This window comes from Sardina pilchardus, chromosome 3, assembly GCF_963854185.1.
Source record: "Sardina pilchardus chromosome 3, fSarPil1.1, whole genome shotgun sequence".
Classification (NCBI taxonomy): Eukaryota; Metazoa; Chordata; class Actinopteri; order Clupeiformes; family Clupeidae; genus Sardina; species Sardina pilchardus.
In genome coordinates, this window is record NC_084996.1 from 32,308,645 (window position 1) to 32,320,319 (window position 11,675).

The following is an 11,675-nucleotide window of genomic DNA, read 5'->3' on the forward strand; positions in this document are numbered from 1 at the left end:
GCAAGAGACTGACTGTCAGCCTGTGCTTGTGTCCGGATGTTATTTGGTTTCTTTTGGTGGACACGCAGGGTGTGTGTAGGTGTATGTTAGGCAAGGACAGCTTTGATGTGTATTTGCAGACTGGTTGTGTTAGTCATTTGTGAGTTCATTTGGGGGCATTTTATTTGAGAAGTTATGAAGAAATTGGTGGAAATTAATATGATTGGTATTGCTTAGGCCTATATTTGTTTGTGTTGATACAGCTGTGTAACATGTTGTTGTGGATGAGATTCAAATAGGCGAACATAGGCGAACGTTCACAGTTTTCCTTTAGCTTTGAGTTTTCGACTAGCGTTTGTGAACAGTCACTAACAGTCTGAGGAGTTGTCCGTGAACATACAGTGGAACTGAAGATGAGCTTGACGAAGGCAACAATGCAATTATCGTTTGAATGGAATGTTAACACCAACTCGTTCAAATTTAGGCAGAAATCACAGTAATCTCTGTGTGAATACTTTCACACCAGAAATGTGTCATTATAAGTACTTTATTATTGCAACAATGCAAGTGCAACAATACATTACTAATCTATTCACAGTTATAAAATATACATTCAACTTGAGTAGTTTTATTTCCAAACCAAGATTATTTGCAAAACATAAAAAAACACTAATAATTTGAGATATCAAAAGTTGCTGCAGCTAAAAATACTGTATGTCACATGAAAAAATCTTGGTGGTTTGAAAATGAAATGCCAAATAGATCAACTCTATTCTCAGTGCTTCCTTCACATTTCCTCACTCCAGACTCTCCAGTGCCTCTGGCCTTTGACTAGTTCAGAGAGGTCATTGTGCACGTCCCAGGCACAGGACAAAAGACTGTCAGTGAAAAACTTGAAAAAAAAGAGAAAAAAATCATGACAAAATCGACACACAAAAAAAAAATATTCCAAAAGTGTGATTTTTTAAAGCATTCTTTGGCCTGACTGACACACAAACCACACTCCCCTTCCTCCTCATTTAAAGCAAGAAAACCTGGAGTATTAGTATCCAACATTGTCTTCAAGGCAGTGCTGCCCGGAAGGTGCTAAGGTTAGGCATGGGTTAAGGTTAGGGTTAGGGTTAGGATTGGGTGCCTTGAAGACGTGGCAGCACTGCCTGGAAGACGACATTGGGGGCTTAAAACACCATAGAGCCTTTGCAAACATTAGAGGCAATTTACTACATTGATGCCTATTAGCATAGGAGAAAGAAAAAGTCTATAAATAGATACAAATGTATGTTCTGCATTAAACATGAGACATTTTTATAGACAGTTGGAATAACAAGATGATAAGATGGGCTATGGTGTTTATGTGAAATAAAACCATTGGAGTGCATGCACAGTTTATGCCACTTTTACTACACCATATAGGCTCCAAAATAGTTATCTGCTGAGGTGGACAGTATGATTTGGGTATTATTTACCTTTACAAGTATAGCATCACCTTCAAAGAGGTGGAACATACCTCCCAGATAACTATTTGTTTTAAAGTTTTTGGCCGACTTGGGAATGTATTCCCTTGACTGAAGAAGTACCATCTCATTAGGGTAACGGTCGGTGGTCCTAACAATGCAATGCAAAATTGAAATGTCGGGCTTCTCTGTAAAGTAGACCTTGGAGTAGACAAAGTAATATCCCTCTGTCTGGATAATAAGGCTGCCATCTTTGTATTCCATTCCATGTATGATGGCTTCACCGTCGCCATGCCAAAGCATGAGTCCATCAGCATTAGGTTTCTGATTACCTGCAGAGACGATAACAAAGACAGTTTTGTGGTATTAGAGAGTATGTCTGTCTGTCTAAAAGGTAACAAATAGGCTACTGTAGTAAAAGGTAGACAAATCTTACTGGTCATATGGGCGAGAGGTTTGGAGGGTAAAATCACAGGGTTGGCTCTTGTTGGTGGTGTATCTGCAACTGTATTCATCAATCAGAGAAAGAGATGTTTTTGATCCTTTAATGAGTGCTGAAATGACATAGGAACTGTACAGGGAGGTTACATCAAGCACGCAACTGAAGCGTTCTGTTCACGTAGCATCTGCTGCAACAATTAGCTTCCACTGCTATCAATAGAACAGGCTACACCAGATGTGACTGTGGCGCGTGCATTCAGGAAATTAGGCTAGTCTTTGAAAACTATTTTTACGCTACTTGAACGGATCACTTCAGTTGCGAACTCGGTGTAGCCGAGCTTAAGTATTATGTTATGGTAGACTGGTATGATTGTTAGGTTATAGAGCTGAACTGTACCTTGTTTTGACATCTGTGGTTCTGAGTCACTCTGTGAAGTGATAAGAAATTAAACTCAGATTGGAAAAAAAACATACAAATAAGAGACATTTGATTTTGGAGAAACTGAGATGAAACTGGCAAGCAGGGGCATCTCCACAGTCATATTGACATTTACAGTACAAAGCAGCACAGCACATGAACCTACTGTTTCATGACTCAGTCTAGACACCTTGACTATTGGCAGTACTCCTTAGCTCAAAACATAAACGAAACCCCAGGATAGGCTGCCATAGTCAGATCATAGGGGAACTTCTCTTATTGGGGTTTCACATCATGCTGGGACAAACCATTGTATAAGTGCTCACCACAAATGTTGATTCCACGCCATGCCCTAAACAAGGCTACAGTACCTCTTTCCCTTTTCTGAAAGTATTGACAGTTTTCTGGTTTTGGCATTGATATTGTTTGGTGGCACGCTATGTGAATTTCGAGCCAAGCCCAAAGAGTTCAATTCTTTTTTATGTTCGGTATCTTCCCAGTTTTGTACCACAATGGCAAAATCTACAGTGCTTTCAGGTTTACGTTTATTTTCTACATTTTTCTAAACTCAACTGATCATTCAAATTCTTGCTTTTCACCCTGAAATAACATGGACAAAATGTGTATGAACAAAAATGCAGAAAACTAAAATCAGAAAAGTTTTATGTGAGATGGAAGAAATGCCATTCACAGACATCCTTGATTTGAATGCAAATTGACGAATAAGTTGAACACGTTTGCTTGAGTTTGTAAGGAGGAGGCTTTTCATTTGAGTCAGCAATGGAAAAAAAAGGAGGAAGGTGGCACGCTTAACAACAGGAATGGCTACTCACCGCGGAGGACTTGCTGTTGTACAGACTGTAAATGAAGCAGGCTTCCACCGCCATGCCACACAGGGCCAGAATGACCAGGGCAAACAGCACCGACTGAGCCACGCTCCTTCTCTTGCGGAAGGGGACCGGCTTGGGCGGCAGCGGAGGAGGATAAGCTGTATGAGTGTCCACTATGAAGGTATTGGGGTACAAGTTGCCAGAGGCTGCCATGTCCACAGTAAGTGCTCCTCCTGCCTGAAAACGCGTCAAAATGACCCCCTCTTGTCTCACGATAACTCTTAATCCCTGAAAGGGCGATAAGGATCGTCCTTAAAAGAAAAAAAAAAATCTAAATGAGATAGTATTCCTCCAGAAATAGTCTACCATATGTCAGACCTCTTGACCTCTAAAGACAAAGGTCATGGAATCCAGAGAAATGACACAGAGGGTTAAATCCTGATTTTGGTCCATCAAGAGGAAACAAGCACAGCCGCCCAGGCTGTTAGTCACTGAGAGAGGAGGATGAAAGAGAGAGAGAGATGAAGAAAGAGAGTACAATTGTCCATGCATGGGGCGTTATAACTCCTCTGACTGCTGCCTCCACCTCCCACGCAGTACGCCTAAGCGGCCTGACACTTCCTGTAAAGTGCGCGTGGCCCATGTGCACCCTCGCCGCTCTGTCAAGATCTAGGGTCTCAAAAACAGCATCATGCTACTGCTGCTGCCTGCCTGTCTGTGTGTTTCAGAAAAGGGAAATGAATGCTTTGTCTGAAATATTCCCCCGTCAACACACACAGAGACACACACAAACACACGCATGCACACACACACATCTTTAAGGGGAAGATGCGAAAAAGCAGGTCATTTCATTTCAGTGGTATTTGACCATTGCACAATATGTGTATTTTGCTTCATTTCTCTCTATGAGGAAGTCACCATCACGTTGGCAAATGTGAAGTCTGTACAGGTTTCTTTGTGTGATTGTCTGATTACAGATTATACTAAAGCTAACTTGGGAGGATTTCGCTACAAGTAGGTCTAATGGCTGAGCTGTAATGAGCCTCTTGTTAAAACTATTGCTATTTAGGCTAGTACAGAATCATGACCATTTAAAACAGAAGGCAAGATGAAAAATAAATCATGGAGATAAATGTTTTATTAAGACATGTCAGAAATCTGCTGTGTTTATTTTAATAAACGCAGCTATTCTGTGGTACAGTACATACACTATTATGTCCTGCAAAACCAACTATTACAACTATTCCAACTATTTTATTACATTCATTGTACGAAATAACAATGGAATAGGGTTTCAGAGGTGAGACAACAGTCCAGGTTTTGCATTTTCACTGAATTACGACTATATTGCCAATATTACAATGGTTTGACTGTCATTACATAATACAATGTGTGTTGCGACGGTCAGTCATCAAATATTACAATAAAGCATTTATACACATAAATAGCCTAATAATAATAGTAATACTTGGTTTACTTATCAGGACATTACAGGGAAGTTTTAGTCACACTGCACATTGCCATGTGAGTTTTACATTCGGTCACCACACCACAAATGTATGATTGTCAACATAAGATGACGACGCAAAGGTGAAATATAATAATTAATTACATTAAGTACTAAAAAATACCAATACGAACAGGTTGTTAGGCAGTCCTGTGATCACAGTAGATATTTTCTTTGAGATGAAAATAAAGTGCTTGAAATCTGATATGTGACAATTCCTGAATTCAATATATAATTTCCTAGAAATAAATTGTGCAAAACAATAATATTAATCATGTATATTTGAACATAAGGAGTTAACATAATAATAATAGTAGGCTAATTATACAGTGCTCTTATTTCTATACATTGTAAATAAAATACACATATTGACATTTTTAATGTCTTACTCTTGCCTTGCTTTGATGTATTGCCTTGGTGTTAATATCAGCATATGCACTGTATGTCAAGATGCTGTCATTTGACTTGATTGCTACACCATATAAGCACCAAAGTAGTTTTCTGCTGATTGGTGAAGTATGACCACCGTGTGGTTGTTCACCCTGACAAATATCTCGTCTTTTTCAAGCAAATGGAACACTGCTCCCAAGAAGCTATTTGTAGTACTTGTGTGTGCAGCTCTGGGAAAGAATCTTTTTGACCGTAGGAGAACTATTTCTTTTGGGTAGCGGGGTGTGGTCTTTACAACCTCATGTAGGATCAGCCGTTGATGTATCTCTTTAAAATACATCTTGGAGTATATAGAGTAAAAGCCCTCTTTCTGAATAATGATTTTTCCATCGTCGTATTTCATTTTGTGCATGATGGTTTGATCCACAGGCTTTGCATCCCAAAGGATGACTCCATCCTTGCGAGGTTTACTTGCACCTGTTTCACCACGGAAGACATAAGAATGACAAAAGAATGCATTTATTCAACATGCATTTACAATGAATCCATATGTTTTAGCTAAAATATAAGGCAGAAAGGACTCACCAATCAGATGAGCCATTGGTTTTGAGGGAGTCTTCATGGGATTTGAACTCTTGTTATGTTGAATTTGCTCTGGAGAGGTAAATTGATTGATCGACATGTCACAAAAATATGTTTATGGACTGCTGGATACTGTTTATTTTGATAACAAATTAAATGTACACTTATGTAACATACTTTCATGACCCAGTGGTGAGTCTCCTTCTGAGGTCTAGAAGAAAACAGAGAAGAAAATACATGTTGTTGTTATAATTTCAGATACAGTACCAGTGGATGTTTTGGGTCACGTGGTGCCCTGTACTGGCCAAACAAATACACACTCCACACACACCCTGACCACCACCTCTCTACATCTTCCCACCTATTGTGAAAATGGGCTCCTTCCTCTTTCACTGCTCACCGGTTTAGCCGAGGCCACTGGTTGCATACCTGAGTGAATGTCAGGTCAAGGAGAGGTCACACTGAACAAGACAAAGACAAATCAATGGATTCATCTTGATTATATTTCTGTTATTTGAATAATTTTAAAGTTCCCTGCGCTATGTTGGCATGTTGGAGTGGAACGGGCACATAGAGGTGGAAATAATGAATGCCTACTTCTACGACGTGAAACTTTTCATTTATGCTCTTAATACTATGGTACCTCATGGACTAAATGAAAAGCATGAAGAAATGAATTGATCGCAAGCCATTTTTATGAACTACTCCAGGTGATACTGTACTTGACTGTTTAGTTGAATGATACGTGACAGCCTGTTCACCACAGGTTAAGCAACTATTTTCATTTGTGACCCTCATTTGTGACCCTGCAAAGTGAAACTAGTCGCTTTGGTAACATGTACAAAATTAAGTTATTCTCACATAAACAGCCATAAACTAAGCTTTCCAATTATATGTATATCGAGGGTATTACACAAACTATCGCTAAGATAACCGCATCTAAAGTTGACTTGGTTCTCCCGTCACGATATGCCAGAAGAGGAGAAATCACCTTTTAAGCGGTGTGGACAACGGGAATGACTGCTAATGTGCTGAATCTTCACCGGGTTTAACAGTCAAAACGTATATGTTTTTCCATGAAATGAGTTCACGATATGAAACTGTAGACGGTATACTGTTGAATTATGCGAAAACGTGAAATTCAACATTTCAACCCGGAAGTTAGTTTATTGTGGATTTTCTCAAAATAACATTGTGCGCAAGGGGACTGGTTTCGCTTTGCAGGGTCAACATTTTTTGGTACGTGTTTGTCCGACAGACATGTTGGAGGGGTGCTTATAATATAGCCTACGCAAGGGATAACCGCCACTGAGGTGTCCGCATGTAGGCTGCGGAATTAATTGTGGTCTATCTAAGCGATGTCACGTGTTTTAGGCTAAAACTTTTCTGTCACACACAGCAAACATCACCTCACCATAGCTGCCTGTGCCCTGAATACACTGTCAGAAAATGCAGTCTCTGTAGACATCCCAGGCTCCAAAAACAGCAAGAAAAACAATCTAGGCCAAAAAACTGTTCCAGCAAATCACAGACAATATGCGTGTTTAGGAGAGTTTCAATTGCATGGAAAGGAGGGGCAATGAGTAGAGAGCTATCTCTGTGTTTTGTTTGGTGACATTACCCAGCATCGCTTAGAGCGCCTATAATGGACAAAGTGGATGCAAAGAACTCCACAACGCGAAGCCAAATCGATTTTCCTCCACCAAGTCCATTAATTATATAGAGGCATCTCGAAGGCTGTTTCCTGCTTATCCAAATATGTGGTTCAGGTTTTTTTTTTAAACCTGTTCCATTTGTTGTACTACTTTTCTTTGTCCCGGTATACAGTTTTACCCCTCGGAGACGTGAAATACTCTTTTTTGATTGGCTGGTGGGGTGGCTATTAATTCTGCATCTCGGAACACGTAGGAAATAGTTTTGGTAAACTCTTGGTGAAGTAGAGTTCTTTGCCTCTGCCTCATCCATTAATTCCATAAATCAGGACACCTCGGTGGCCGTTATCCCTTACTTAAAGCTAAAGCACTTTTCCTCTGTCCCACGCACGCTGTTTGTTTATCCAGCAAATAACAATGTCCACAGACAAGGTAGAGTATGTTGCATGATTTTATGAATGTATGATGTATTGCGACATCGCAGCAAGCTAAATTTGTAGTTTCTTATGTCTCATTCCATCAAACTACAGATCTGCTACCTGATCTGGTAAACTTACATTGTGTGGTTATAGCCGACAGAGGGCCGTTACGAACCACTGAAAATATTTTGGGAACATAATATATATATATATATTTTTTTTTAAGCGAGTGGGAGAGAGAGTAGGAGTGGGATCCGGAAAGGACCACGGGGTGGGAATCGAACCCGGGTCGCCGGCGTGCGATGCAGGTGCCCCAGCCAGTCGCACCACGACTGGGGCCGGGAACATAATTTTAAGGTACAAAAAAAAACCGCTTTAGTGTTGCTTTAATAACAATCCACCATACCAGCCAATCAGAAAACACAATTTCCTGTCTTCAGGGGATACAATTGAATATCTATAAACTATTGTACATATAGTGCTCTGGAGAAAGTGACTAGAATGTGTTCTACAGTATTGAGAGAAAGTTGTCCAGCCACAAACCCCCCATCTTCCCCTCATTTTGCACAGATTTAGATTTTGGAGTTTTTGATGGTTTAGTTCGATTGACTCAAAAGCAGCTTGGACCAACTAAAAGCATGCATCTGTGCGTGCTAATATTCAGCTGGGGGGATTTTCAGCTCAGAGGTGTAATGTAGGGTCTAGCCGCTAGCCACAGACCCCACAGGAGGAGAGAATCAGTCATGGGTTCCCAGTCAGCGTCCTGTCTATCGATTTTTTTTTTCTTCAGTTGTGTCATGGGACGTTAACTAACTTGTCTTGTTACTTGCAATCCCATCGTGTCCATCATGGAATTTCTTCAAATCTTTTGACATTGACTTGGACCTTCACTTACAATATGTTCTTATAAATATACAATATGTTCTTGCATCTTGTAAAAGATATTCACTGCACTCACTCACACATGAACATGAATTTGCCACACCTGCACTGATATACAAATTAATTGGAAACTATTAACTATACATTTTCCTTGAACACATCACTGACGACTGATATACTGACAGACAGAAAGAGCGGTCAAAGGAATGAGAAAGTGAACACGTTTGCTGAGGTGAGAAGAGAGAGAGAGAAATGTGTGAAAAAGATACCGAAAGTCACGTATACGATGAGGCCCACCACTGAAGAGACGAACCAGAGAAATCAGTCAGAAGGTCGAGACAGATAGGCATTACATTACATTACATTTAGCAGACACCTTTTGTCCAAAGTGATTTACATTATGTCAACTACATTACAAGAGACTACATTGGGGTTAAGTGCCTTGCTCAAGGGCACAACGGTGGAAGCCGGGAATTGAACCAACAACTTTCAGGCTACTACCCAGCTCCTTAACCACTACACTACCTTGAATTTGTATTTGAATCTTGAATTTTCCCTTGGGGATCAATAAAGTATCTATCTATCTATCTACTGTATCTATCTACCACCTATAATACTATTTTAATGTTAGAGGCAACGCTACTTACCGGGGGCAGCCTTTGGTACAGCTTGTAGGTGAAGCAGGCCTCGATCGCCAGGCCGCACAGGACCAGAGTCATCAGTGTAAACAGCGCCGGTCGAGCCATGCTTCTCGCCTTCAGAGGCCGCGGTTTGGGCGGTAGAGGAGGATACGAATTGTAGGTGCCCACCACGGGTGGAGGGGGATAAGTACGGCCAAAGTCTGCCATGGTGACTTTGAACGTGTTCCGGAACACTGAAAAATCTCCTACAGAAAGCTCGGTCCGCAATATGTCTCGATCTAACTAACAGTCCAGTAAACTTGCTTGAAGATTCTCTCTGAGGTTACCTAAACATTGTCCTTCTCAAGATTCAAGGACTTCAACTAACACCTTACGCAATACCTTTTTCTAAAGAAAAAAAAGACGATTATAAGTAACTTGCACCTCTACTGATCTTCCCGTTCTTCTTTAGTTGGGTGATGACACCATGTGAGACCCTTCACAGACAGCAAGAGAAAGCACAAGCTCGCCAGTCTGAGTGAGAGAGAGTGTGATTATGCAATGAGCTTTATAACCTACCCATATACCCCTACCCCTAAGGTGTCATACACAAGAAAAGTCTCTTCCTCTTTAGAGATGACACCTCCTCTCACACAATCGCCCCCCAGAGTGTGTGTGCGTGAGAAAGAAGGAGACAGAGAGAGAGAGAGAGAGAGAGAGAGAAAAGAATCAATAGCATATTTTTGTCATGACAGGTTAGGGTTAGGGTTAGAGGTTAAGGTAAGGGTTAGGGTTCATGTATCATGACAGGGTCATGTCACTCTTAAGTAGATGCCTTCAAGAAAAGTGTTACAGGAGGTTATACATGTATAATACTATTCTAATGTTATTTATTATTTAAATAAGGGTTCCAGAACACTTCTCACGCTATCCCAGGATAGTGCACTATACATGGTGTATTATAGCCTGAGCCTAATGCTGTAATTCACTTGCAACAAAACTTGGAACGTTTCTTATACCTTTATACTAATAACAGTTGCGTTAATAGCTACAAAGCATAAAATACAATATATGCAGCAGTAGTCAACCTTTAAATGGCTCAATATATTTCCCAATAAGAGTCTGGATTGGACATTTGATATGAATACCAGGGTTAATAATAATGATCTTCATTCACACAGACAGCTGACACAATCAATTTGACTGCATGCTTGGTTAGCACTCTTTCAGGGCTGACATTTTTAATGGGTGCTGCTGGTGTTCACAGGAGGTAAAAATAGGCCACCTACCCAAATATCACCACCACCTGGCCTACATCCCCTGGCCCACCCCAGTGTGTCACTTCCTATGCTCACAAGTGAAGTGAATTATCAGCTCTACAGGAAATGTTTAAAGCAAGCTCATCATATGACGATGCCTGGAGGTGAGAATAAATAAAATTATCAAATTAATTGTGCAAAACAAAGATTTCAATTGTGTGTACTTGACTATAAGGAGTTAATATTCGAAGAACAACAATTGCACATAGTTAGTGGAGTGGAGATATACAGTATGGTAAAAGACTTACCCATCAGATGTGCCTTTGGATTTGAAGGTTTTTCATGGGATTTTAACTCTGAATTTGCCCTGGGGATGCAAAATCTTTTTTCATTTCAAAGGTTTATATTTGTGGACTGTTGAATACTAGTCTGATTGCCATCGACTTGAAAGGCTCTGCGAGACTTTAGTCTGACCAAGAGCCTGTGCTAAACGGTTTCTCCAAGCGCTTGGTTGACCCGCCTCCTTTAAGTGCCTCATTTGCTACTGGTCGATGTCAGAAAGGGGTTTGCCGAGTTTAAACCAATAACAACACTCTTTCCTCTGCCTTGAACACGCCTCCACCCAGAGCCGTTGGAGCTGCTCAAAGTTGATTGGTTCTCGACCAAAGGGGGCAGTTCCGCAGTTTTGCGGAATTCAGAAATCCTTCCCGATGAGCAGTTGGCCAGACCAGCGACAGCAACGCCGAAGGTGTTAGGCTACGTCACTGGGAGGGCGTGCCAGGCTAGTTGAATACCACTTATTCAACGATTCAAATGTACACTTAAGCAGTGTTGGGGAGTAACGGAATACATGTACCGGCGTTACGTATTTAGAATACAAATTATGAGTAACTGTATTCCGTTACAGTTACAACTTAAACAGGTGGTATTTAGAATACAGTTACATTGTTGAAATCAATGGATTACATGAGGATACTTCACTGTTTCGAAGTTTATTCACTCTCTAAATAAATTAAGGCAACTCCATGCATTTTCCGGAAAGCAATCTAGATTAAATTATTTCCATGTTTAAATCCGAGCCCCGTCGTCTTGCACTAGCCACTTTGCACCCGTCAGAACGCAGCCAGCGCGCATTATGGACGCGCCATCGGAGATAACTGACAGCAAATTTGGAGTAAAGTGTTAGTAACTCTTACTCACCGACCTTGATGTCTGTTCAAAAGATATTTTCCCAAGTAGGCC

At 40.7% G+C, this 11,675-nt stretch overlaps 2 protein-coding genes across 2 annotated transcripts; both read right to left on the reverse strand.

Annotated features, from left to right (window-relative positions):
* Positions 1-468: 468 nt before the first annotated feature.
* LOC134077350 (tumor necrosis factor ligand superfamily member 6-like) lies at positions 469-3,820 on the reverse strand. The gene is made up of 4 exons (XM_062532906.1): positions 3,126-3,820; positions 2,272-2,302; positions 1,870-1,938; positions 469-1,765 (listed from the first exon to the last, which is right to left on the reverse strand). The coding sequence occupies exons 1-4, from the start codon at positions 3,333-3,335 to the stop codon at positions 1,380-1,382; spliced, it is 696 nt and encodes a 231-aa protein (XP_062388890.1). The 5' UTR covers positions 3,336-3,820; the 3' UTR covers positions 469-1,379.
* A 442-nt stretch (positions 3,821-4,262) lies between these two features.
* Positions 4,263-9,828, reverse strand: LOC134076239 (tumor necrosis factor ligand superfamily member 14-like). The gene is made up of 4 exons (XM_062531242.1): positions 9,202-9,828; positions 5,779-5,812; positions 5,605-5,673; positions 4,263-5,496 (listed from the first exon to the last, which is right to left on the reverse strand). Exons 1-4 carry the CDS (start codon positions 9,400-9,402, stop codon positions 5,102-5,104), a joined length of 699 nt encoding a protein of 232 aa, XP_062387226.1. The 5' UTR covers positions 9,403-9,828; the 3' UTR covers positions 4,263-5,101.
* Positions 9,829-11,675: the final 1,847 nt, after the last annotated feature.

Bases quoted from the DNA above. Each gene is read 5' to 3' on its own strand.
- LOC134076239 (XM_062531242.1), bottom strand. From the start codon at position 9,402: ATGGCAGACTTTGGCCGTACTTATCCCCCTCCACCCGTGGTGGGCACC. The intron at 5,813-9,201 runs GTAAGTAGCGTT...GTTTTCTTCTAG, and splicing joins TGTACCAAAGGCTGCCCCCG to ACCTCAGAAGGAGACTCACC. The intron at 5,497-5,604 runs GTGAGTCCTTTC...GTGGTGAAACAG, and splicing joins ACCAATGGCTCATCTGATTG to GTGCAAGTAAACCTCGCAAG.
- LOC134077350 (XM_062532906.1), bottom strand. From the start codon at position 3,335: ATGGCAGCCTCTGGCAACTTGTACCCCAATACCTTCATAGTGGACACT. The intron at 2,303-3,125 runs GTGAGTAGCCAT...ATCACTTCACAG, and splicing joins ACAACAGCAAGTCCTCCGCG to AGTGACTCAGAACCACAGAT. The intron at 1,939-2,271 runs GTACAGTTCAGC...TGATGAATACAG, and splicing joins ACCACAGATGTCAAAACAAG to TTGCAGATACACCACCAACA.